This window comes from Leuciscus leuciscus, assembly GCF_965113295.1.
Source record: "Leuciscus leuciscus genome assembly, chromosome: 1".
In the NCBI taxonomy this organism is placed as follows: Eukaryota; Metazoa; Chordata; class Actinopteri; order Cypriniformes; family Leuciscidae; genus Leuciscus; species Leuciscus leuciscus.
Genome location: NC_138725.1, coordinates 43,243,571 through 43,270,657, shown reverse-complemented (window position 1 = coordinate 43,270,657; position 27,087 = coordinate 43,243,571). Strand labels below are relative to the sequence as shown.

At 37.2% G+C, this 27,087-nt stretch overlaps 1 protein-coding gene across 6 annotated transcripts; it reads left to right on the top strand.

The window, feature by feature from the left end:
• tyk2 (tyrosine kinase 2) lies at positions 1 to 27,087 on the top strand. Of its 6 annotated transcripts, none has more exons than XM_082189036.1 (25): positions 1 to 159; positions 2,448 to 2,613; positions 9,641 to 9,834; positions 9,937 to 10,060; positions 11,607 to 11,745; positions 12,016 to 12,179; positions 12,991 to 13,369; positions 13,443 to 13,598; positions 13,685 to 13,842; positions 13,933 to 14,047; positions 15,105 to 15,288; positions 15,545 to 15,663; positions 16,997 to 17,164; positions 17,239 to 17,326; positions 17,485 to 17,612; positions 18,784 to 18,919; positions 19,345 to 19,496; positions 19,572 to 19,722; positions 21,127 to 21,221; positions 21,302 to 21,494; positions 21,727 to 21,845; positions 21,947 to 22,119; positions 22,874 to 22,991; positions 25,722 to 25,832; positions 25,939 to 27,087. In XM_082189036.1, the coding sequence occupies exons 3-25, from the start codon at positions 9,660 to 9,662 to the stop codon at positions 26,080 to 26,082; spliced, it is 3,489 nt and encodes a 1,162-aa protein (XP_082045162.1). In that variant the 5' UTR covers positions 1 to 159; positions 2,448 to 2,613; positions 9,641 to 9,659; the 3' UTR covers positions 26,083 to 27,087. The 6 variants fall into 6 exon arrangements, with proteins under 6 accessions (XP_082045162.1, XP_082045160.1, XP_082045161.1 ...); XM_082189034.1 differs by having other exon boundaries at positions 2,448 to 2,615; positions 9,630 to 9,834; XM_082189035.1 differs by lacking the exon at positions 2,448 to 2,613 and having other exon boundaries at positions 7 to 169; positions 9,638 to 9,834.

The window sequence follows — 27,087 nt, the reverse complement described above, 5'->3', positions numbered from 1 at the left end:
CGGGCTTGCTTACAGTCTCTGTCGCCGATACTTGTGACAGTTCACGTAGTGAGACTGAAAAATACGCAATATGTCTGTTGTGCGCGTCAGTGGCTGAAGATGTGAATCCTGTAATAGGAGGACAACTTAACTGAAATAAACACCGTCATTCATCTGCCTGTAAGTAAACGTTACCTCGTGATCAGTTTTCAATACTTTTTATCAATTATTTATCAATTATTTTTTATATTTAAATGAGATCAAGTGGTTGCCCATCAGGGCTGTATCTGAAACAGGAAGTAGCTTATATGTTATTTCTCTTAAAGGTTGTTTGTCGCTACTTTGCGCCTACATACTATGACAGTAAACACATTCGTGCGTTTAGTATTAGTAATATGTGGAATTTGTCGACATGACCTGTCAGTTTTTTTAAATCTAATAGCACAATGTTCCGAGAACTGCCAACCCCGGCCATTACATCAGTAAAGCATGCCATATTAATAGTAATGATGTGCAGACGCACTGTTATACGTTTCAGACTTTTTGATGGACCCCCAGATACGGTAATCTCCTTGTGAGGACCCCCTTCCTAAAATATAAAGACAGCTATTGGCTATGTGTTTTATAATATAAAATATAAAGTCTACGGAAGAAAAAAAATTGTATAAATATAAAGACAACGTGTTGTTTGTAAAATAAATAAATAATTAGCTCTTATTGTCACTGGGTGTATCTTAGCTCTGCCAGCTATTAATGTTAGGATACATTTACATTAAATTTACATTACAAATGCAGGCTTTAATCCACAGTGATTTACATTGAATTCAAGGTACACATTTTTACTAGCTTATAGTTTTTGTTTTGCTTGGTGACCGAACCCATGACCTTGCTGTTCCAAACTCCGTCATCTTCTGTTTGAACTACAGGAAATTTGTTGTTAGATCTTTAAATCTGAAGAGAAACATTTTCACCTCAATTCAAACGTAGCCTGTTTTTATATCGTCACAATAAATGTGTTATATTTTTAAATATTTATATATAAAAATGAAAATATAAAACTCTTCCTGAGCGCGTTTACATCACCGGGAAGGAGAGATTAACACAAAAATGCTTGTACACAATATTTGTTTTTATTTTTTCATCATTAGCAGATTTGGTTTGTATCTTTTAGATATTCTTAAGGCTGTCAAAAGAATAAAAAAATTATATTAATGAAAAATAAATAACTCATCTCATGATTTCGACCAGTCTTATAATTAAATTGTAATACTATCAAATAAATGTGGTAAATGTACATGTGTTATTAAAAATATTAAGTTAAAGTCTTTAATCACTGATTTATGGTATCATCTGACAGTGTTAAATTATATATTTTGTACAATATGTTTTTGTTTTTTTACACAGATCCTATAAAAAGATTTTGTCTCCATAAAATTAGAGAATTCTGGGGCGAATCCAAAAATTCAGGATGCACTTGGTCGAAAACCAAAACTGAAAACAAATAATCAATTAGTAATCAATTCATTAATCAAAGTTATAACTTATAAAGTGAGTTGTGCAAACATTTAAATTGCACATAAGGCATTTTTGTATCAACTGTTTAATAACAGAATTGTTTCTCCTCCAGTTTAGTTTGTTGGTGAAATATGAAAAAAAATTAACGACAATAAACTGTAATAACTTGTTTTCAAGACATATTTATCCAAACATGCATTAAATAATGAAGACATCACTTGCAGGTTAAGTAAAAAATATTATAAATATGTAATAGAGTGCATATAGCAAAATGCTCTTCTCTAGAGTTATTTTTAGCTAACGAATAAGTTTATGGACATTGAAAAGCTTTCTTGAGGTAAATGTACTTCAAGTGACATTATCTAGCCTACAAGCTGTTTTATTGATGTCTTTCCTCGGTTGAAACACTGATTGAGCGAATGCATGAGACAGGATTCATTTTAGTAAGTTATAATGTACCTTTCAACATACCTTCTGCTGTTCACTCATGTTTATTTCTTGCTGCAACTATTAGTAGTAAAGATGAAGAGATGATCAAGCAACGTGAGCAATATTCTCTGTTTTTGCTCTATTTTGCCAACGAAAATAGCTCTAAAAAGCCACAGCAGAACCGTTGTGCAACTCTGAGCAACATGCAGTGGTGTTTGTTACTGCGGTGGTTTTTAATCCCACTTTAAACCCACTGCTCTGCGCATTTTGTCAGTCTCTCTTATCTGAGTTCAGTGGGGAATTGGCAAAGGGTTCATGAGATGGTAACTTCAAGGAAGTAATTTGATCGTTTATGGTCATGTGATCCAGGGTTGCAAAAACCTTGCAATTCATTTTAAAGCTGGATGACAGGAGAGTTCGAGTTAGCGTAACATAATACGTCGAGTTGTTTTGTTTTGTTTGTTATATGTTACACACATATTTGTCATACATTTCATTGCTCTTTCATTGCTTCCTTCTTCAAGTGCATTCCAAATGGCTACATTACGACACACAAGTGCCATGCTAACTCCAAAGTCCGAACTTCTGGCCTTCAGAGTGAGTAGGGCATAGGGATGCTCACCTGCTCTGATTGGATTTCACCCCCAGTTCATGGAGCTCTCACCTAACGAGCTGATAGTCTGAATCAGGGTAGGTGTGTTAAAGTCCCTGTGTTGTCAATAATTGTATCCCTTAAAACTCATCTTTGATCACCGAAATTTCAAATTTAAAAGTTTTTTCCTTGAAAAAAACCGCCTCCATGCTTCAAAATAGCTTGAATGTAGCCTAACTCCTTGCCTCATTTAGTATACTCGAGTCTATGAATATGCAAATTATTCCCGCCTCCACTCACTCACACCAGCTCAGAGATTGCATCATTGACGATCACACGTTGACCTGATTTGTTACAGGTTAGTTTGTGACGTCAGAAACATCAGCGATTTCAAACCGTGTTTTTGAGACTGTCTTTGAGTCACTGCAGTTTTAAGGAGAAAATACTCAGCAATGGTGTAAACTTATGAATTTGCACATGGTTTGTCTTAAAGCGTATTAAAAACACCACTTAGACATATAAACAATATTAAAAACTTGATTTTAACCACAAAGGGACTTTAAATAAGGGGGGCATAAAAAATGTGCTGAGCGGTGTGTCCCCTGGACCAGGATTAAAAACCACTGTGTTGCTGAATGAACTCACATTTTTGAATGAATTGGTTGAGTTAGTAATTAATTGACTTATTAATAAAGATAGTAGGTGTGTTCGGCTTGAAGTGGCGCTGCACAGACGGATCAGTCTATGACGTATGTCATGTAATGTACATGTTGTATATGTTAATGTACACATATAACGTAATGTTGATGTCATAGACTGATCTGTCTGCACAGCGCCGCATCAAGCCGAACACACTTAGTCACTTGCATCATTTCTGAATTAATCAGCCGTTTGTATTAAGTTGTTTGTGTTTGTACATGGAACAGATGTGTATGTGTGTTTATGTTTGTACAGGGAGCAGGTGTGTGTGTGTGTTTGTGTATGTGTGTACATGTTTTTCTATCCAAATGGGGTCTTGAATGTACTCATGGGGACTCGTGTCACTGTGGGGACCTGAATTGAGGTCCCCATGAGGAAACAAGCTTATAAATGATACAGAATATTTAGAAAATCTAAAAATGCTGGAAGTTTTGTGTGATGGGTATGTTTAGGGGTAGGGTTAGTGTAAGGGGATAGCATATACAGTTTGTACGGTGTAAAAACAATCACAGTAAATTTGAAATCCGGAAATCAACACCAATAATTTAATTTCAACACTTTAAAAGTGTATATATGGGAACCACCCACAAAGTGTTAGTTCAACGCTTTCAAAAGTGTTGCCTCTCACAACACCGACAGTGTTACAATATGAACACTAAGAGAGTAAAATATTAACACCAATGCAGAGAACAACAACACTGTTACAGAGCTGGGTGCTGTTAAAATTCGACACTGTTCTGGTGTTGACCTTACACTTTAAAAAAATGGAAATCACAATCTTCTCAGCCTTATAGGAGTCAAATATTATACCATCCTGGTGTTGATAAAACACCAGTTTTTCTTATTACTGTTCTGCATCTGCCACTTTAAAGAACTTTAAAATAAACTCTTTGAAATAAACACACTCTATATTACTCTTTCAAACCTTTATTTCAAAACAATCCAGAAAGTTAAATTGTAACCTCAGTCTGGGATCATAGTAGAATTCTGTTCATTGTAAAGTTAAAAATAAAGGCAAAATGCAAACAGTTGTTTTAACAAACTAGTTTTTTTATTAACTAACAAGCCCCTTTACATCATAGGTTCACTTTTAAAATAAATGATGAAGGCACAATATAGGCATTTCTGTCACCAGAATTATATGAAAGCTGCTTATCAAATGGTCTGTAATACCTCAAGTCTTGTACATGTCAGTGAATGCAAGTCCTGTGTCAGTGAAGTTGACTTTGCAACAGTACAGCAGTGCTTGAGTCAACAACATTCAGCAGATGAAGAACAGTTGCAGGATATGAGTGGATCGGTTGTGTCCAGTTGCTAAGAGTAAAGTTCAGTGCATAGTTGTTTCACAGAGAAGGAAAGGCTGTGCAGATCCAACTTTCTCGAAAAATCCTGGAGTGCTGGTTCCCTAGACAACACAAAACCAGACCAATTACAAATCAATACAATTTGTGTTTTATAAATACAGCAAGTTTATGGTGGAAAAAGTTCAACCATCTTAGACCTTCGTGACTCAAACAAGAAACTATTTTGGTAAGATTAAGACTTGAATTTACTGATTTCCAAGTAAATTAAAGACTTTATTCATCCAAAAATGTGTATTCCGTGTGTTCCAAACCAGTAAGAGTTTTGCTCATCTTCGGAACACTTAATGAAGTTATTTTTAATGAAATATAAGAGATTTCTGTCCCTTGATCGACAGCCTATTCAACTACCACTTTCAAAGCCACGGAAAGGTATAAAGGAAATCACAAGTAATCCATGTGACTCCAGTGGTTTGACCTCAATTTTACGACAATTTTAACTCAACTTTATTTACAAAATATTAATCTTCAATGCACAATCACACAACAACATCTGCTCTCGCATTAACAACATGCACGAGTTGTAATGATCTCATGAACGCATGTTGGAAATTAATATTTTATAAATTAAGTGGTAAATGTTTTTTTGCTGCAAACACAGCATTCGCGTAGTTTAACAACATGTATGTTAAACCACTGGAGTCGCATGGAGTACTTTAATGATGTACCTTTACACCTTTCTGGGGCTTGAAAGTGGTAGTTGCGTGGACTGTCAATGGAGGGACAGGAACCTCTCAGATTTCATTAAAAATATCTTCATTTGTGTTGTGAAGATGAAAGAACGTCTTACATGTTTGGAACGACATGAGGGTGAGTAATCAATGGCAGATTTTCCATTTGTGGGTGAACTAACCCTTTAAGAATAAATTAAGACACGCACCTTAAGAAATCTCACTAAATCGTCAGCTGCCGGAAGAATCTTTGCTCCGTTGTTGTGGCTTTGTGATGTTGGGGGCAGGTGATGGGCAGATTTTTTTTTTAAAGGCAAAGTTAAACAGCAATAAAACATATAGGCTACCTGTCAAATCATGAAAAGGTTTTAAAACTCATTTTAAGTATATATATTAAAAAAAAGATTTACTTTTGTAAAATAATTTGACTGGACAAATTCAAAATGAGTGTTATGAAACACAGAAAATCTACCAAATAGCGACAAAGGTCTGATTATTTGTTATGTTTGTGCCCATGATTCTCTCATACATGTATGTTATCTGTTAAATCTTACCATCACCAGGTTCTTGTCTGTACAGTCTTTAAACACCCAGCCTGCTACCCTTAGCCACTTGGTGCATCATAGAAATGCTCCTAGCAAACACAAATAGCAAAATCAATACATTTAAACATGAAAGCATATCCAAACATCAACCAAAAGTAAATCTGATAAATACATTTTGCATAAATATTTCATCTGAAAGAATTACTTACCAATTTTAAGAAAATTGGTCCTCCAAATAAGGAAATAAAGTGACAATTCCACGTGCATTGTCGGTCCGCAGTTTGTGGAGTTGTTCTGTTTTTCCGTTATACGCTAGGTGTGCTGGCAAACGAGAGTAAAAGATAGTATATGATTCTGTATTATGATTCTCTCTTACTGTTATATGAAATAATGACATTACAAAGTGAAACTATTGCAGGTGTTTTTCATTGCACGTTTTTTTTTTTTTTTTTTATCTTTCCGTTTTTATTTGTATTTTTTTATTTTGCCAGATTTTTAAAGGTTTAAAGGGGGGCGCGACAAAAAAAGTTTGAGAACCACTCGGTTAGTGGATACATTTGTAGTTGTTGTGGAGTTATATTGATTCATCTCATCGACTTGCATGTACTGTCATGTTTAACTGTTGTTGACACAGTCCCCTGAGGTCTTCATAAAACAGCTGTGACATTTTTTGGTCAGGTTGTGTTCTGTGCTCGTCTGTGCAGCAAACAACAGAACAGTTTGCATGCTTTGCTGGAACTTTTGCCATTGTGTTAAAACTGGTTACACAATGGCAAGACGTTTTAACATTTAATCCTTAAAACCTACTAGTATCTATTTTCATGCTACTAGTATTTGTTCCATTATGTACTACTGCTTATTCTTTAGGTACTAGTACTAGTAGTTATTCATTACATACTTGTTCTTCTTTTTTTAGACACTGGTACTCATTCATTAGATACCAGTACTTATTAAATAGACACTATTTGCCTATTAAATTGGTACTATTACTTATTTATTAGATACTAGTACTTACTCATTAATTATTAGTCCTTATTTTTAGATTCTAGTACTTATTCATTAGATACTAGTACCTATTAAATAGATATTAGTTCTTATTCATTAGATACTAGTACTTATTTCTATAGTGACTAGTAACTATTCTTTTGTTACTAGTTACTATGGCAAGCCGTTTTAGCTTAAATTGTACCCAGCGTTACTCGTAGTAATTGCATTTTTACTAGTAAGAATTGAATTAGAGAGCTTTGTAATAGTAATATTATAATAAGATCCCCTTTCTACGTCAGAAGGGGAGCGACATCTGATCGGAGAAAGGCAGAGAAAGGATCACCAAAACAAAGTTACTGGGTTGTCACTTTTCACCTTATCTGGGTTGGTAGATGAACCGGGGACCAGATTATAGCACTTAAACACGGAAAAAGTCTGATTTTCATGATATGTCCCCTTTAAGAAGCACAGTATTAGTGTTTGTAGGCCAGGGGTTCTTAACTCTGGCCTTCATCATCCACTTTCCTGTGGAGTTTAGCTCCAACCTTTCTAGTAATCCTGAAGATTGTCACTTCGTCCGAAATCGCATACTGTTTGAGTAGGTACCCCATTTGAATTTGAACTTACTTTGCAACCGTTAAAAAGGTTTGTTCTATATAGTAAGATTGTGGGTAGTATGAATGAAATTCAGTTGTACTGAATCCGCCATATTGTTACTGTCACATTCTTACCAGCGTCAGTTGCATCACTTCACTGCCATTCATAAATCCTCTCTCGTGGCCTCATGGGATAGTAAAGTGTCCATCGTATGCACACTTCAGAATCTCACTGGAAGAAGTAGGTCATCCGGATACTTTTTGCCTACTGTTTTTCAAACACTATGTATTCGGACATTCTACTCTGTTGGTGTACTGTTTTTCACATACTGTATAGTAGGGAAGTATTTGATTTCGGATGGTGTTTGATTCGGGTTAGAGCCAAACCTCTCTCCCTTTCGCAATGTCATCTCTTCTTTATAATCTCTCCCCTCCAGCAAACTGTCACTCACTTGAGATTGCAGGAATTAGCAAGCGACAATGATCCAACAATCAAATCCCAAAATCAAGACCCGTCCTACTTTTTTTCTCATTCGAGAATTTGTGTCAGTTTGTTTGAGCACTCTCTGACCGTCAAAGGTTTAAATTTACAGTGAGGTTTTACAAGCGTTGAACATTGTAGCCAATCACAATCATATCAGATTTGCTCGTCAGTAAGTTAGTCAGAATCCAGGGTTTGTTTTGTTGAACATGAGTCATACACTCGCAAATCCTTTCATTATAACCAAAAGAGTAAACACGATGTAAATAAGAGATTAATTGTACAATGAAGACAATGGTTTTTATTAGCATAACAGTTTTCGCGAGAGTGCAGAATTCAGTGAGCTTATGCTTGACAGCCTTAGTGACAGCCTCTCTTGCTTTCTGTTTATTAGCCATTCATTCACTATCTGAATACCAGTTTAGTTTTCATGCTGATAAGTACACTGCAAAATGGGTACTTAATTCAACAGTTTTTACTCTGGTACAGAGAACTGCAAAATTGTACTGGTATTGGTACAGACTACTGAAATTTTGATACTGACAACCCTAGTATAATATTGTGCCTAATATGTGCTGTCACACCCACTAGAGGCTCATCAAAATGCCATGCATGTGCTGAACAACTCCGGAGCAAGTCATGTTCAGAGAATAAGTTGCTATGGCTACTTACATACTCTGAAATTTTTCCAAATTTTTCAAAAATCTTAGTAAACCTACCTGGGTTGCTTACAGAGTTTGCTTAACCTTGTCTCAAAACATATCTCTATTTATAGGCTATTGTAATTTTCTGCTCAACCGGCACTTGCAACAACACCTTGTTTCTGCAGCGACTGTCAACATGCTTCCTATAACAACGTCTGACATGTTTACATTTTACGTAGCATGAGAAAATTACATGCAAAATCAGATTAGAGCTGTCAGACTGAAACAGATTTCCAGAAATGCGATTTGAATAGGATTTCAAACCACATATGCTTTTTTGCCGTTAACACTTGAAAAATATAATCTGATTCCAATGGGATATGCACATGAATCCGATTTGGACTGACAGTCTGAACGAGGCTTATTATGTACATGTTGTTAAATTAAAATACATTTTTGAGGGTTAATGCTTATGTTGATGGTTACAAAATATGCTATTTTTAGAGTAATTAAAGGGGTCATCGGATGCCCATTTTCCAGAAGTTGGTATGATTCTTCTTTAGAGTCTTCATGTAAAGTTTGTAACATACTTTGGTTAAAATTCTTCTTTATCCCCTTTTACCTCCTCAAAAACAGCTCTGTTCACAGCGACCCGTTTCGGTGCATGTCTCTTTAAATGATAATGAGCAACTGCTCACCCCACTCCTCTCTTCCATGGGGCGTGTCGACACAAGACACGTAAAGTGATGCCTTGGTGGACAGTATACAAATGGCTGACAGTCCGTCAGTGGTCGCGGGGCGAAGCATGAGCAATATGACATTATTAAAATAAGAAAATCCTGACGGCTTGATTATTGAGAGTGTTTAGGCTTTTTGAGGATAAAAAAAAAGGAGTGAATGGATTTCTTTCATTGTATGGTGGTTGTGTCCACACACTGCAAAGACACATTTATATGCAAACACCATATAAAAGTGAATTTTGCATCCGATGACCCCTTTAAATATAAACGTGATGAAACTGGTATAAACATTTCGAAACCATATGGATACGAAGAATTTCTAAAAACTAGGCACACGTGTTTTAAACTAAAATATTTTTCCTTTTTTTTATCATCTACACTCTTGCATGTCTTTGAAGCAGGTGTTGGACTCAGTGTATAATGTCTAGACGAGGACGTCTAAGAAGATCCAGAGCAGGGACGTCCACAGGACAGTGTGAGGGTCCTGGGGTCCATGTGTTTCTCTTCTGGACCAAAGAGGGAGAGCGCTTCCTGTCTTACAAGGAGGGTGAGGTGACGGCTGAAGATCTCACCATCGATGCAGCAAAGGCTGTGGGTAGGTGTGGCTGTGGCTGTGGGTGTGGGTGCCAGTAAGTGCTTGAGTTTCCTTTTCTTGTTTTTGGTCTTGGCGATATAAAGTATTTTCTTTTTCCCTCAGGGATCACTCCTGTCTGTCATGCCTTGTTTTCTCTCTATGACCCTGCATCCTCGTGTTGGTACAGTCCAAATCACAATTTTAATGCGGAAAACCAGTCTGGCCTGTTGGTGCATTTCCGAATGAGGTGAATATGAGACTGTGTGTGCATGTGTGGAGATTAATGCTGTTCAATAAGTAAGCGCACAAATATGCATGATGTAATGGTAAATCAGTGGTTCCCAAGCGTTTTAGAGTGGCGTACTCCCTGGGGAATTTAACATCTTCTGTGTACCCCCTCTCTTCCACTTAAGCCACGGTTCCACCGCAGCTTTCCCCAAAAACTAGGGACTTTGGGGCTGTTACTCGGTTTCAACTGCAGGGACGAGGGTCTAAATGAAGTTACGGGTAAACATTTCCTCCTCAGAAAGTCCCTGCTCGCAAGGTAGGCGTAGTTCAGGAACTTTCGGGAGTGGGACTTGCTGAACATGCCGATGGAAACGCAAACAGCGTTGTCTGGGGGAAACAAAGTTCCTGAGATAAAATGTTCCGGGTAATCTCTGTGGAAATTCGGCTTTAGACTGCAGTCACACCTTTTCCATTCTGCTCCCTTAAACTGATTTTCAGGTGCAATTTTTACCTTTATAAGGGCACAGTTTTTCTAACCATATTAAATGTACGTATGTGTAATGCTTTATGTCAAATTCTTAAAATTAAATTAATATAATTATAATTGAATTGAATTAAGATTAAATTTGAGTACTCTTTTTAAAAAAGTCCTCGATTGCAATTTGCCTGTGTCAAGTAACCGGCAAAATACCGGAAGTGGCACATTCCACAGACAAGAGTCAATGAACCGAATTATTAGACCATTTTCAAAGGATGCATGATGTATTAAAACCATTTAAAAATCATAATATATCATAGTGCTATTTTGAAATCACAAAGGCTGCGAGTTAAATAAATATATGCGCTGCGGATTTAATATATATGCACTTTATTAAATTGCATGCATGTATTTCATGCATTCATCCATTCAGTCTTTAAGGAATCAAGTAGCTGTATTCATGAATGAGTCATTGAATCATTGACACTCCTGATTTGTTCAAAGCCTCAGGTTTTTTCACTGAAGAAACGTCACTGTCTGTTGCGTGGAGACACACAACAGTTCTGCTGTTGCTTTCTTTGGAACTATTTCTTTGCAAAACAGAGGAAACCATTCTGACAATACTGTTGAAAATGTACGTCACTTAATATCACTTTTTTTTGTTTAGCTTTTTTTAAATCAATATCTCATTTGCAGTCGTTGATATTTGTTTTTCATGATAGTAAGTGCTAAAACCCCACTTTTCAAAGGGACATTGTCGAGAACGACAGTAATGTAGCACGATTTGCTAAGGCAGCAGACTCTGCACGCAACATATCATTTGCCAGCAATTGAGTTGACAGCAAAATATGAGGTGATTTGATGGGATGTCTTGTATTTAACCTTTTACAGCACTATCATTTTAGTGTTTTTACACTAGAGGCTGAATTAGAAATTCATGCTTGGTTTTAATTATATTTTATAGTGGGGTTAAATGAACGGTAAAACTCAGCATTGTGTTTGCGTACCCCCTCTGTCACCTTTGTCACTCGTTCCCCAGTTTAAGAACCACTGGTGTAAATCTTCGATTAATGTTGTTGCTTTGTAGATTTTACTTCCGTAACTGGCATGGATTAGCTGAAAAGGAACCGGTAGTGACTCGTCATGCGTTACGAATTGGATCTGGAGCAGAGCAGGTGACGTCTCCTTTGCTGGAGATGACCTCCTTGGAATACCTCTTTGCTCAGGTGATTTTTTTACAGTCACTCAAAACAATTGAAAGAGATTTATTGAGATTTGAACTGAAGAGATGAAAAAACATGTAATAAAATAAAATGTAATTTTTCCTTAAAAATAACACAAAATTGAAATGATATATTTTTTTTGTATTTGAAATTGTGTTTTGTTGACGTCTAACCAATGTCCAAATATTCTTCATATATTGTCCATATTTACCAAAAAGCAGGATGCCATTCTTTCAAAGTCTTTTAAGTTGTATGTTTTGATTCCCTTACCAGGCGAAATATGATTTTGTGAATGACTTAACATGTTTGGATGCAGTGAAGGGAGAGGAAGAGATCAGTCGCTTTAAGAATGAGTGTCTGGGTATGGCTGTGCTCCACCTCTCTTACACGGCTCTGCAGACTGGCTCTTCTCTACAGGATGTGGCCAAGCAGACCAGGTGTGGGCTTCAGTTTTCTTCACTGTTCAGAGGGAGATCTGAAAGCTGTTTTAAAGAGGAAGTTAAATAAAAGGCACAAGACATTGAAGAATGTTACAATATATAAAACAGCAGATAGTCTTTAAAGGGGTCATATCGTACATAATTCGACTTTTTTCACTCTGTCCACGAATAATGTTAGTAAAGGTTTTTTTTCCACCCTCTCATGTTTCCTACTGTGCCTTGGGGACTTGTAAGTGAATGCCCTCATTGCATATGCATTGAAATACAGTGCTTTTCTGCAGTCACTCACAAGCTACAGGTTTGCTATCAAATACAGTTTTTAAACTGCCCCATCCTTCAGATTTGCTACAAACCACGAAGGTAGTAGAAAAAATGACCAGGCACCTTTTCATTTTTAAATGAAATTCATAGCTGTATGTGCTACACACAGCAACAGGGCCAGATTCTGAACAATGAATAGCCATTGCTGATGGGTAAAAGTGGACGGTCATGTGTCTAAATGTCTTCATCTAATGTCAGAAAGTTGCAGAAATACAATAAGTAGTCTTTTATTCACTGGGGAGGAAATTACAATGTTTTAGTACATCTGTGAAAAAAACTCTTATCTTAAAAGATCGAGGAAAATGTCCTTGATTCCTCATAATATGAATTTCTTTATTCAATTAAATAAAACTCCCCAATATATGATTGAATGACATTAATTGAAGCACTTTCAATGTGCATTTCTAAATCATTTAATAATGCTAATAGCCATTACAACATAGAAAACTATTCAAGCATGTTGACATGTTTATGCTCCATCCTTCAGCTTTCTCCGATGCATCCCTCAATCTTTTTCCCGACACATTGCCCGGAACAACTTCCTGACAAGGTTCCGTATTCGGCGTGTGTTTGAGAAGTTTGTGAGCAGTTTCCAGCAGCACACAGTGGGCATGGGGAAGCTTGGATCGCAAGAGGTCATGTACAAGTATCTGTCTACGCTGGAGCGTCTGGCTCCTCATTTTGGCGTCGAGACCTTCCCTGTGTTTCTTCTTGAGCTGAGACCTGATGGAGATGGCAGTGGGTCGTGCCTCATTGCCTCCCGAACACAAACACCCTCTAGGGAAACCGTAAATGCTGAACCTACTTATGAGATCAAGGTGTCTGGATCAACTGGCATATGGTGGAGGAAGTTATCAGCACAAAGGGTAAGTTGACACAGTTGATATTTGACCTTCTTCTTTACTATAGCTGTACTTTTAAATTAGTCACATTTTCCAGGTTAATGACTACATTCATAATCAGAGCGGAGAGACACAGTCATGTGATGAACAGGAAATGGACAACTGGAACACCTTCTGTGACTTCCCTGAGATCTCTCTGATAGCCATTCGGGGCGTAAATGTCAGCATCAGTCGACAAGACAACATGTCAATGGTAAACAGTCTGATAAAGCTATATTTAGTTTCTATCTTTTGTGTTTTGTATAATATGTGTCCCACCTACATATGTTTGTGTTCCAGGAAATGCATTTGGGCTCCAGTCTTCAGGCTCGCTCTCTGGTTTCACTGCTTGATGGGTATTTCCGCCTTACAACCGATGCACATCATTATCTTTGTCACGAAGTGGCTCCGCCCAGAGTGGTTCTCAGTGAGACCAATGACCTGCACGGTCCCATACTGTACGTCGCTCGCATTTCCACATGCAGTCAGTGCGGCCATGTAGTCTTCTTCCATTTTATTGACGTGTTCACTCTTTTCCCTAATGCTAGGGATGAGTTTGTGCTCCAAAAACTAAAGAAAGAACCAGAGGAGGGAGCGTTTATCGTGCGCTGGAGTGTTTTGGATTACCATCGAATAATCCTGGCATCTCTGAGTCGGACAAAGGTAATTCTTTAGATAGGGGGATTAATTGTCAACTCCTCAGAGTTGGATAAATTGTGAAATTACTTTGTAATAGGTTAAGTAAATAGTGGTAATTAATAAGGCAATAATTAAGCTTCGTCATGTAAAGGGAACTTGTCTTGGCTTGACTTAACTAAGTGGCAACTGCGAGTTTCTTATTCATTTTAACACATGGTCGCTTGTCAAGCTTGTTCACGAGAATCCTGACACTTTGTTGTGTATAATTGCTAGTGGCGCACACCATTAAATATAGAAAGTTTTTAGCAGCTGCAGCGTACATTTTATGTGGTGAAAGAACAATATAGTACTACCTGTTTTATACCATTTCTTGTGTGTTTGGAAAAGTGGTGGCAATAAACACAAGTGGTGACAACGGTTGCCGTCTATTGCGCAAAATGCCCTTAACTCATCCCACACCTTGTGTATTATTACTTTTGAAGCTTCCAGTTATTTCCTGGCAGATGATAAAACCTGCACACAAAAAAAAAACATAGAGACCATAATATACTGTACATAAAATATACAGTGTAGAATTTAAAATGTAAAAAGAAAAGGAATAAATTATACTAATTCACCCTCTCTATTTTATAAATGCACGTTATAGATCTTATTGTAAACAAGTCACCCATGCATAGGTTTCATTTTTACTTAATTTTTTTGACCTTGTAAAGCTCAATCAAAATGTCATAACTGGACCTTCCGGTGAAAATGAACTATCCAAGTCACTATGCAGAGTGAAACAGATTATTGAAAAGAAAAAGTAGGGCAGACTTCTCTCTGGTGACGTATGCAGGACTTCTCCAATCTTTTAGTTCGATAAACTCCACCCCTGCAAGCTCACGTTCATCTGCCTCCACTTTTGAGAGCAACTGCAACATCTCAAAATCCAATGCATAGAACCAAGTCTCTGCCCTGCTTTTTTCTTTAAATAATCTGTTTCACTTGGATGCACGTCACAATACAGAAGAGAACATCTGTCGCTACTTCTGTTTCATCGCAATTTTTCTTAATAATTTCTGCTTGACTTTAATTCTGGCAGGAAGGAGAAAATCCAATATACAAACAGTTCCGAATTACACACAAGGGCTCCTTGTTCAAACTGGAAGGCTGGGATCAAGAGTTCTTCAGCATAAAGGAGCTCACCGTTAGTTTAAAGACCTCCGTGCTGAAGTCTGGAGAAGACAGTTTCACTTTGAAGAAGTGCTGCCTTCCCAGACCAGGAGGTGAGTTGTGTGTGTGTGTGTGTGTGTGTGTGTGTGTGTGTGTGTGTGTGTGTGTGTGTGTGTGTGTGTGTGTGTGTGTGTGTGTGTGTGTGTGTGTGTGTGTGTGTGTGTGTGTGTTTTCAGCTTGGCAGACTTTACAGTCAAACCTCTGAGTCATCCTGGATTGAATTTCTGATTAGGAAAAATTCCACAGAGGTACATGATTCTTATCACTTGGTGAGTCATCCTGTTAACGTTTTTTATTGTTGTATTGCAGAGCTATCAAACCTTCTCGTAATGAGAAAGGGTGCAAACAGTAGCATTAAAACTCTCTCTGATTCCCTCAACCTGAGCCAACTGAGGTTTCATCAAATTAAGGACAAGGAGATTACAAAGGTATGTGATTATACACAATCAGTCGCCTACTTATCCTCACGAGCTGAGCTCTACAACACCAAACCATTGATAAGGACATTTTCATGCATTCCACTTGGGCAGATTGTACTGATGTACTGATTGCACTGGTAAAATTAAAGCAGACACTACCTGATAAATCACAATGGAAATTACGTTAATGCATCATACAAAGCTGCGCGATCCAAGGCACTTCAGTGGGCCTTTAATGTAACTTAAATACAACATATTTTTTTGCATACAGTAATTAACAAAAGTACAATTTAATTGGAAATATTTGAGTTGCTTGAGTACCATATTTGAGTTACTGTGTGGAAATCTGGGGAAACAACTACAAACCCAACCTACAGTCGTTATGCACATTACAAAAGAGAGCAATCAGAATCATTAATATCGTTGGATATCAGGAACAGACAAATTTATTATTCTTAAAGTCACATATATTGAAGTTCACTGATATGGTTAAAGAATTCAAAGAGAAGAATTCAACTTTAAAAAGCTTAAAATAAGAACAACTCTAAAAAGTATGTGCATCACTATTTGTGGGGTGAGGTTGTGGAATGGTTTGGAGCAGGTGTTAAAACATTGTACAAACATTAAACAGTTTAAAAAGTTATATAAAAACACTTTATTAAAAGGATATGATGAGGAACAGAGGTGATTGTGGGTGTGGGTTATAATACTGATTGCATTGGGATATGTGAATATAGGGTGAAGGGTTGTTTGGTGCAAAATGTAAAAGTTGGTTTGGTGTTAAAACTTATGCTATGTTTGTTATCTTGCTATGAATATAAAATGATATATATACTGGAACTATTTAGAGTTATATAAGGGGTGGGAAAAATAATAAGCTTCTGTTTCATCCCGCTCCTTTTCAAACATAATTATTGTAATTATTGTTATAATACTTTATAGATATTGGGGGGTTTTTTGCAACATACTTATTGTATTTTATATTATTTGTATCTTTTTTGTTTTTCGAAATAAAATAAATAAATAAGAATAAATGAACTTTGCACAAAAAATATATTGTATAATACATAATAAAAATAAAAAATTAAGTTAACTTTAAAAATGATTCTTCACTGACATTGTTTTCAAGTACAGTCATTTTAATTAGTGGCAGAATATTTTGTTGTGTTAGAAATAACATCATGATTGAGGGATAGTCGTAATTTGTTCTCAAATTTATGCAAATAGTTTTCAAAAATAAAATATGACAAATGTGAACATCATGTAAGAAAAAAGTCAAGCCCTGGCTCATAAAATACCCGTAATTGACGAAACACCTGTTGATCTTTTTTAATGGATACAGGAGCAGCATCTGGGACGAGGCACCAGGACTAACATTTACTCTGGCTGGCTGAAGATACACGGCTCACTAGAGGATGACGTCAACGAATTCAATAACAATCACCGCAACGTAAAAGGCATCCGGGTCGTCCTTAAAATTCTGGACCAGAGCCACAAGGACATAGCGCTAGTAAGAGTTGTCTGGTTAGGAATTGTACGATAAAAACAATGGCAAAAGCATGATGTTGTCTAATTTTTTTCTAGGCATTCTTTGAGACAGCTAGTCTCATGAGTCAGGTATCACACTGTCATCTGGTCTTTGTGCATGGCGTTTCAGTAAAGGGATCTGAGAGTGAGTGTTGTGCCCTTTTTTAACTTCCTCTTTAAAGGGCATATGTGTCGTCATAGCTGTTTTTGTTGAGCTCCTTTTTTATGCACAATCTGTACTTTTTACCATCCGTCAGACACATTATGTATCTGTTGACTGGACTCTTTTTTTTATTTGAACAGACATCATGGTGGAGGAGTTTGTGGAGTTCGGCCCATTAGATGTGTTCCTGCAAAGAGAGAAGGGTCATGTCACTCCTCAGTGGAAGTTTACTGTTGCTAAACAGCTTGCCAGTGCTCTTTGCTATCTTGTGAGTGTTGAATTCAATATGGGACTTTTAAAATAGGACAGCTTGCATCCATAATTGACAAAAACATCACTCTGATTATTCTAAATTATTAGTCTGTGTTAGAATGAATAACACGAATACTATTCTATTTCACCCCAAAGCAAAAGAAAAAAAACTTGGCCTATTCGTCGTGGGGACATTTATATAACAAAAAATGAACACCGTAAAACTTTTAATACAATTTTGAATTTAGAATCATATCAAGTCATATTACACCTCTAAATCAAAAGAAAAAAAATTAAAAAAAATAACATTTTTAACATTATTGAAAAATATGTCCAATTCTCATTGCTGTGATATTTTCATGTTTTTATTTAGTCTGACATTTTAAGAAATTACAGATATTACACATCAAAAAAAAAAAAAAAAATTGCATTAAGGACATTTTTTTTCCATTGAATTGTTATTGACCAGACCAGTTAACATTACTGTAATGTAAATTAAGTTTATTATAATTATTAAAATACACAGATTAATGAGATTATTTAAAGTGCACTCACACACAGAGATCGGGGATCGCGCTGCACACACACACAAACATTCAAGATACTTATCAACGCTGCCTCGCGACTTTTATTAATAAAATAGCTTCGCAAATAAATGACTATATTATATTTCTCAGCAATGAGAGGGAAAAAGCGCTGTTTTTGTAGTAATTAAACTCACAGCTTCATTATTAGTAGAGAGAGATGCTGAACAGATGCTGGTAATTCACACACTCATCTCTATCTCTATCTCTCTCTCAATAATTCATTCAAATAAATGCTATAATTCATTCATTCAAATAAATGTAATCTTACGGTCTACTTTATCTCTGTGTCTTATTTAAAGCTAACGAGCCATACCTGACGAAAATAATTGTCACTTTTACCCTTCCGGCAAAATATTGTGTTGCGAAAACATCAATGACAGTTTTAAGTTGTCAATGTTGGCAAATGAACATGGTATAAGCGGGATAATCCACGGCTAGCTGTGCATTAAACTAGATGAATTCACTCCGCTTCGCATCGGGTGGTTCCTTGCCTCCACGTTGCACATTAAAATCGTTAATGCACAGCTAGCCTTGGATTATCCCTATTGTATTTAATTTTTTTATTTTTGTGAGATTGACCCATCACATTGTTCTTCACAGGAGACAAAGCGCTTGGTCCATGGAAATGTCTGTGGCAAGAATATTCTGGTGGTCAGGAAGGGTTTGGAGGAGGGCTCGTCCCCTTTTGTGAAGCTCAGTGACCCAGGCATTTCTCTCTCGGCTCTGTCTCGTGGAGGTAACCAGGAACTGGGTTGTTATTCACACATAATGTACATCGAGATGAGTACATCCTGTCCTTCTTTATCTGTGTCATTTTTCTAGTTACTTCACTCCGCTTGTCACTACTGTTTACTTCATCAGATTCTCTCATGGTTGATAGAACAGGAAGCTACAAACCAACCACTTCCTAATGGTGATGCTCACTTCCTTTAGTCTAGCACGTTTTTTAATGTCAAGGATGATCACATTAACAGCAATGAAGCAGCTGTCCAGAATAAACAGTGACAGAAACCCTAAGTATTAAATGAATTAGCAACACACTAAAACTACTCAGCTCATAAGAAGATCATAATGGCGGGGTTTGCAGAGGAAAGAACCGCTCACGTTTTCTCCATAAAATGTAAAAGTCTGTGTTTGATATGTTTGTGTTTTTATGTGCAGAGCGTGTGGAGAGAATCCCGTGGATCGCCCCGGAGTGTATCGCCGACGGGGCCCGTATAGGAAGCGCTGCCGACCAGTGGAGCTTTGGAGCAACTCTGTTGGAGATCTGCAACAACGGAGATCTTTCTATCAGTGGCAGCACACTGCCTGAGGTACGGCTTCCTCTAGCTGTGCACCTGACAACCCACACTCTCAACGTTTGCTCACAAGCTCTCCTCTGTCTACAGAAAGAGCGATTCTATGAGACGCAGAGTCGCCTGCCGGTGCCGTCATCTCAAGAGCTGGGCAGCTTTATCAGCATGTGTCTGACCTACGACTCTGCCGCACGGCCGTCGTTCCGGACCATTCTGAGAGAGCTAACTGAGATTCAGATTAAAAGTGAGCTTTTAACGCAGTGAATTCATGCATGCTGTGGGGTTTTCTGTTTATTGTATTGTCATTAAAGCCAGTTTTCCACTGTCGAGCCAAACCGTTCTCGCTGCTTAACCATTCCATTCCGTGCCAAACCGGTCCAGACCTGTACGGATATGGATTCGAGCTCTTGTATTTTTGATGTAATACAAATGCGTCGGTTGTTGCCTTGGTAGTGCAAGAGTTTACAGATGGTATGCGATGTAAATAGTGAGCACGTTATGGATGATAATCGGATATTCTATTATTAACTTGTGTTTACGTCACTCAAATAGCGCTCTTGGCCATTTACAGAGAAACTGGTAGCCATGCAATGGGCAAGTCACTAATCCTGAGTGGCGACGTCACTACACGCGTTCTACTAGCCGACCGTGCCAAGATCAGTTTGTAATCATGCTGTGCCAAACCAAGCTCAAGTGGAAATTTAACTGGAACCGTTCGCCCCGACGGAAGCGGCTAAAGATGGTGTTGGATAGTTCACCCAAAAATGAAAAATCTGTCATCATTTACTCTTCCTCATTTCATTCCGAAACACAAAAGAAGATATTTTGAAAAATAGTTTGGTGGCTTTTGTTCTGTTTTGGGGTGCAATGTTCTTCTTGTGTTTCACTGAATAAAGAAAGTCATACAGGTTTGACATGAGGGTGAGCAAACATGACAGCCATTTTTTGGGGTAATACTAGGGACACAAGATGAAACGTATCTGTCAAACTGGCCTAAGACTATGGAAGTCAAGTATAGTATTTTAAAAAAAAAAGTTAGGTGTATACAATATTTTGTTGTTGTATAAGTTGTAAGAATAAGATATGTTGTATAAGAATAAGTTGTTGTTGGAGCCTAGATGTTATTATAGTAATGTTGATTAAAAGAAGAAAAAGTGTAAAGTTTAATAAGTAAGAAATATATTAAAATAATCATTCCAAACAAAATAGTTATTCTGAACAAAAGATCAGTTAAAATTAGCATTTCTGGTGTGTCCAAAAATATTTGAATCCAAGAATTTTAATTTCAGTGCATCACTGTATTAGTATCAGCTGATATCACTTTTTTTTTTGTTAAAACTTTTTTCTATCCCATGGTACAAAAGTACTAAACAGTACATTAAAATGTTAATGTCTTGAAGCATGAACTTTTTTTTTGTTGTTGTTGTTGTTGTAAAGAATATTGATTTATGTTGTCAGCCATAATATTATCAAGCATAACAAATATCATTATCAGTATTGACCAAAATTTAGATGTTGATGCATCCTTAGGTAATACCATGGTACTGAATTAATACTGTTTTATAGTATTTGCATTGTAAACCCCCCCCCCCCCAAAAAACCTTTTTGTTTGTGACAGAAATTGTTATGCTATTCTCTTCCTCAAAAGATCCAGACATTTCATCCGAATGTGAGTCACTTCCAGACAGAGACCCCAGCGTATTTTACACACGTTACCTAAAGAAGATCAGGGATCTGGGAGAGGTCAGTTTCTGTGTTCAGACTGTGTTCAGATCTTACTGTCATATGGCAGTTTCATATAATACTGTGTGACCTGCTTACAGGGACATTTTGGAAAGGTGATGCTGTACGTCTATGACCCTAGCAATGATGGAACAGGAGAACATGTGGCAGTGAAGGCCTTGAAACAAGAGAGTGGAAGTAACCTTCACGATTCCTGGATGAAGGAGATCGAAATACTCAAATCACTTTACCACAACAATATTGTCAGATACAAGGGGTGTTGTACTGAACTGGGTGAGCAAAACTACTAATATATATGCTTTAAATTCTAGGAAAATGGACTCAAATTTAAATATTGAGTCTTATCCAGTTTTTTTGGTCTAATAAAACCCTCTCTTGAACAACAACTCCACCTTCACTGACTATAGCAAGCAGCAAATCAGTGATTCAATAGGAAATATTTAATCTGCTCGTGCAAAATGTGATGCCACACTCATGGTGTAGCATATGTGGTATTTTGTTTTAGGTGGACAGGTGGTACAATTAATCATGGAGTATCTTCCACTGGGAAGCCTCAGAGAGTACCTGCCTAAACATCGTTTGGGAATCACACAAAGTCTCCTGTTTGCACGACAGATCTGTTTGGTGAGAAATTCAGACACATTAAAGTCATTCTGAAGCTAACTGATAGTCCTCACTCTTCTAATTTGTCCCATGTTTTCCAATCTGTACTGCTGCACCTGTAGGGGATGGACTATCTGCACTCCAGGCGGTACGTCCACCGGGATTTGGCCGCACGGAATGTTTTGGTGGAGAATGAAGGTGTGGTTAAGATCGGTGACTTTGGCTTGACAAAGTACATTCCCGAAGGGGAGATCTACTATCGTGTTCGTGAGGACGGAGACAGTCCTGTGTTCTGGTAAGCTGTAATAGCTAGAGGCTTGGGGAGATGGATAATGTTCTCTAATGGTGATAACATCTTGGAGAATGCTTTTATCGATAAAACATGGTCTGTTAATGGATTTATGGACGTTATTAGACATAATGTGGTGTCACTCAGTGAAAGCACAAGTATGTTTGATATCGACTGACACAGAGAACGTTAGAATAATCGAAAAAAAATGTTTACACCCTTAGGTTTATCTCCAGACTTTGAAATGTCAAAGTCTTCCTGAAGTCAATAATTGTATCCCTTAAAACTCATCTTTGATCACCAAAATGACATATTTAAACCTTGAATTCCTCGAAAACAAAATGATTAATGCCTTAAAATAGCTTGAATGTAACTCTACACCCTTGCTTCATTTAGTGCTCACTGTTCTATGAATATGCAAATTAGCCCCGCCTCCACTCACTCACACCAGCTCAGAGACGATCACCCATTGACGTGATTGGTTACAAGGTAGTTTGTGATGTCAGAAACACTAGCGATTTCAAACAGCGTTTTTCAGACTGTCTTTGGTTCGCTGCAGTTTTAAGGAGAAAATACTCAAAGCAATGGTGTTGACTTATGAATTTACACATGTTTTGTCTTAAAGCATATTAAAAACACCACATAGACAGATAAACAACATTAAAAACTTCATTTTTTACCACAGGGGGACTTTAAATTCATCTCTGGGCTTAAAACAAAGAGCAGTTATTCCAAAACATGTTATTTCTTGGGTTTTCAGGTATGCCATAGAGTGCCTGAAGGAGAGCAAGTTTTCCTTTGCCTCTGATGTTTGGTCTTTTGCTGTGACCCTCTATGAGATTTTGACCAACTGCAATCATCGCCAAAGCCCTCCTTCGGTAAGTCATTTTTTGTATTGGCTTGTTGTGTTTATGCTAAAAGTGCAATCAGTAATGTTCAGATTTTACACATAAAGATATGAATGAGTTGCCAAATACACTACTGTTCAAATGTTTGGGGTCGGTAGAATTCTTTTAATGTTTTTGTAAAAAGTTTCTTCTGCCCACCAAGCCTGCATTTATTTGATCAAAAATACGATAAAAACAGTCATGAAATGTAATTTATTCCTGTGATCATCAAAGCTGAATTTTCATCATCATTACTCCAGTCTTCAGTGTCGCATAATCCTTCAGATTTGCTGCTCAAAAAACATTTATTGTTGTTGTTATTATCAACAGTATTACAATTTCAATTTTATTGACGTGTATAGTATGAGACAGAGAAAAACTAGGGATGCACCAATATGAAAATCTTTGCCGATACCGATAATTATTTATATTTGAAAGCCGATAAACCTTAATCCACATTTTTTTTTTTATAATTTTTGAGAGCCTGATTACAAAATCAAGTCTCACCATTAAAAGCCATGTCCCAAGCACACAATTATAATGTTCTCATTTTAATTTTATGTAGCCTATATACACTGGACTTGCACTGCACATGTTGCCCTTACCTATATTTCCCTTTTTTTAAAGTTATTCCAATCATATTTCAAGCAATTCAGAACCATCATGTTGAACAGCGCGCATCTGAAGTGTCTCAGCTGAAGGAAATAATCCATTTTTTGTTGGCTTTAATATAGCGGCCAAATTTTCTTATCGGGCCGATAACGATAACATTAAAAATTAATATCGGCCACCATATCGGTATCGGTGTAACATAACAATATTATCGTTATCGTGCATCCCTAAGAAAAACAAAGACGAAATGGAATAAAACCTAACAAATGCTAAACAGATCTGGTGTGACAGAGTGGCAAGTGTCGGTACACGATCCGTTCCACCTACACGATCCGTTCTACGCATGCGTATAATGGGATTTTAGCAATATTGCGATTATGCTTTTTACCTCATGTAAACACAATACTTAATGTGATAAGCTCATAATCGCATCAACTATAATCGTATTAAAACAGGTGGCGTACGCCGTTTTTAACCATGTAAACACTTGAATCGCACTAACTGAAGTGCGCGTGTGTTTTTGTCACGCACCTTAAGCGCGTATTCATTTTAAACTTGACATTAGGAAGTTTTCCCTGAACTCTGTCAACACGACTCACTGTCAGTATACCTTCATCCAGAAACAGCTCAAATAACGTGACAGCAGTGTATAAAACTGTTACAGGCACCGACATAATATTTCTGTCTTCATCACGGCACAGAATAACAAAATACGTCCATAATAACCCGTTTGTTATTGAACGTACGTAATTACGCGCATGCGTCAAACGGATCGTGTAGGTGGAACGGATCGTGTACCGACAGCAAGTATTAAACAAACCTCATGCATCCAAGCCAATAGAGGTCAGTATAGAGCACAAGACATTTGGAACAAACAGCCAGCAAAACTAAATGTAATTGAATGCACCGTTTAGGAAAGTGCTTCCTTTATTTCATTAAACACCCAAAAACATTTATTCACCCTCATTGTCATTACAAACCTGTCTGACTTACTTCTGTGGAAGTATTATATAAAGCTATATGATGGCTTTACTTAAAGGGATAGTTCACTTTGAAATTAATTTTTGGTATGTTTTAGCTTACCTCAAGGGTATCCAAGATGTAGGTGTCTTTTTTTCCGCAGTAGTTTCAATTTTGATATTTTTAGGTCAAACCGTTCTTGTCTGTCAGTCATATAATGCAGGTCTATGGTCATTATCTCAAAACACAAGCACAGAGTCCAAATTAAAACAATTCCCCATCATCCAAATTAAACAATTCCCCATCGTAAGTACACATTGATGGCCTAAGACACGAAACGAGCGGTTTGTGTGAGAAAACGAACAGTATTTATATCGTTTTTACCTCTTGTACGCAGCCATGTCCGAGTGATCTGATCTGACGTGTACGCAGACTGGTGCATAGATATACACACTAGACGTCACCTTTAAAGACATTCGTTCCAATGAACTGCCGTAGACAAGGCGACATCTAGTGTGTATATATCTATGCACCAGTCTGCGTACACGTCAGATCAGATCACTCGGACATGGCTGCGTACAAGAGGTAAAAACGATATAAATACTGTTCGTTTTCTCACACAAACCGCTCGTTTCGTGTCTTAGGCCATCAATGTGTACTTACGATGGGGAATTGTTTAATTTGGATGATGGGGAATTGTTTTAATTTGGACTCTGTGCTTGTGTTTTGAGATAATGACCATAGACCTGCATTATATGACTGACAGACAAGAACGGTTTGACCTAAAAATATCAAAATTGAAACTACTGCGGAAAAAAAGACACCTACATCTTGGATACCCTTGAGGTAAGCTAAAACATACCAAAAATTTATTTCAAAGTGAACTATCCCTTTAAAGAACAGACCAAAATTGAAGTTGTTATTCACTGAAAATCTTGCCCTCAGCCATAACGCTCAAATCTCATTCTGTGAACATGACCACCAATTGGATTTGCAACATATGTTGTATGGAGAAGAACAGTGTGTGCATTCATCGTAATTTCTCATTTTGTGTTTCACAGAAGAAAGAAAGCCAAACAGGTTTGGAACTATCTCTTTACGTTTGCAATATCTCTTAAGCTGATAGATGTATGACTTTGTTTTCCATAGAAATTCTTTGATATGATGGGATTGGTCCATGGTCAGATGACTGTGGTTAAACTTATTAGCCTCCTGGAGAAAAACGAGAGATTGCCGTGCCCTCGAGACTGTCCCCGTGAGGTAGTGTGAAACTAAGCGGCACATATATTCATAAATACAAAAATTCTTACAAGTTTATTCGAACAACCTATGAATCACAGCTTCATTTCCTGAATCCTTATTGCAGGTTTACTTACTAATGGAGCAATGCTGGGACTTCAACCCTGGGCAGCGTCCGGCATTCGGATCCCTGGCTGAGTCTCTTGAGGAGATCCGGGGAACATACAGACTGCAACCGTCTGTGCAGCTCGCTCAGCTCAACCAAAGCTGACCTGACCTTCTCTCTCTCTCTCTCTCTCTCTCTCTCTCTCTCTCTGTGCTGTTCTCACAGCCTGTAACCACAGCACTTCACTGTGAGCCTGACCACACTTGGTTGTTCATGTCATTGGCCCATATTTTAAGAAAAGAGGATTTTTTATAGAAATGTTCTGTTTAAGGAAACCCACATACTACACCTCTTTTTCCACCGAAACTGTGCCGGTGTTCGTGCTGGAGTCAACGCTCGGATCTGCAAACCTCCCTCAGAAATTCTTAGAGAGGTGAACAGTGACATAAAACTGTATACAGATATTTATTTCAGATGGACGGGGAAAATAAAGTGCTTAGCGCAACTGCATGAGAAAAAATAGCAACAGTGCTTGTCAACTATTTTCTATACATATGGAGCAGAGCAATGGGCATGTTTCTTTTGGGTAGGGATGTGCTTGTTTGGGTGTCAGATTTAAATATCAACAGTGTTTCTCAGAAATCGCTTACTGCACCTTTGTCTTGCTGTTAAACTGTAATAACCAAAGAATGCATAGTTGTGAACATTATTCATTCCTTAATCAATATAACTTTATTGTGTAAATACTCTGAGGTATGTTTGCTTGCTTTCTGCTTTTATTGGTAGTAAAGCAAAGTCTGTGACAGGCTGTTATTTGGAAAGCCTTAAGAATATGACTTTAGATGTTTACAGTATGATATAAATGCCGTTTTGAATGTTTTTCTTTTTAATTTATATTTTTCTTTTTTTTTTTTTATGTGCAATTCTACTTATGTTTTATGGCCTTTTGTACACCATCTTGTGTGAAATGCTATTGTCTTAATTGTCCCACTGAATGTATGTATAAAAACTCTTGAAAATGTATACCAAAATAAAAATTTGGGGATGCATCTTGCTTTTTATAACTGGATCCTTTTGGATTTTCATTCGATCAGAAAGAGTCAGTCAAATTTATCCTTTTTTGTAAATGCCTGATATAGATCTTGTGAAGGATTAAAACTATGAATATGT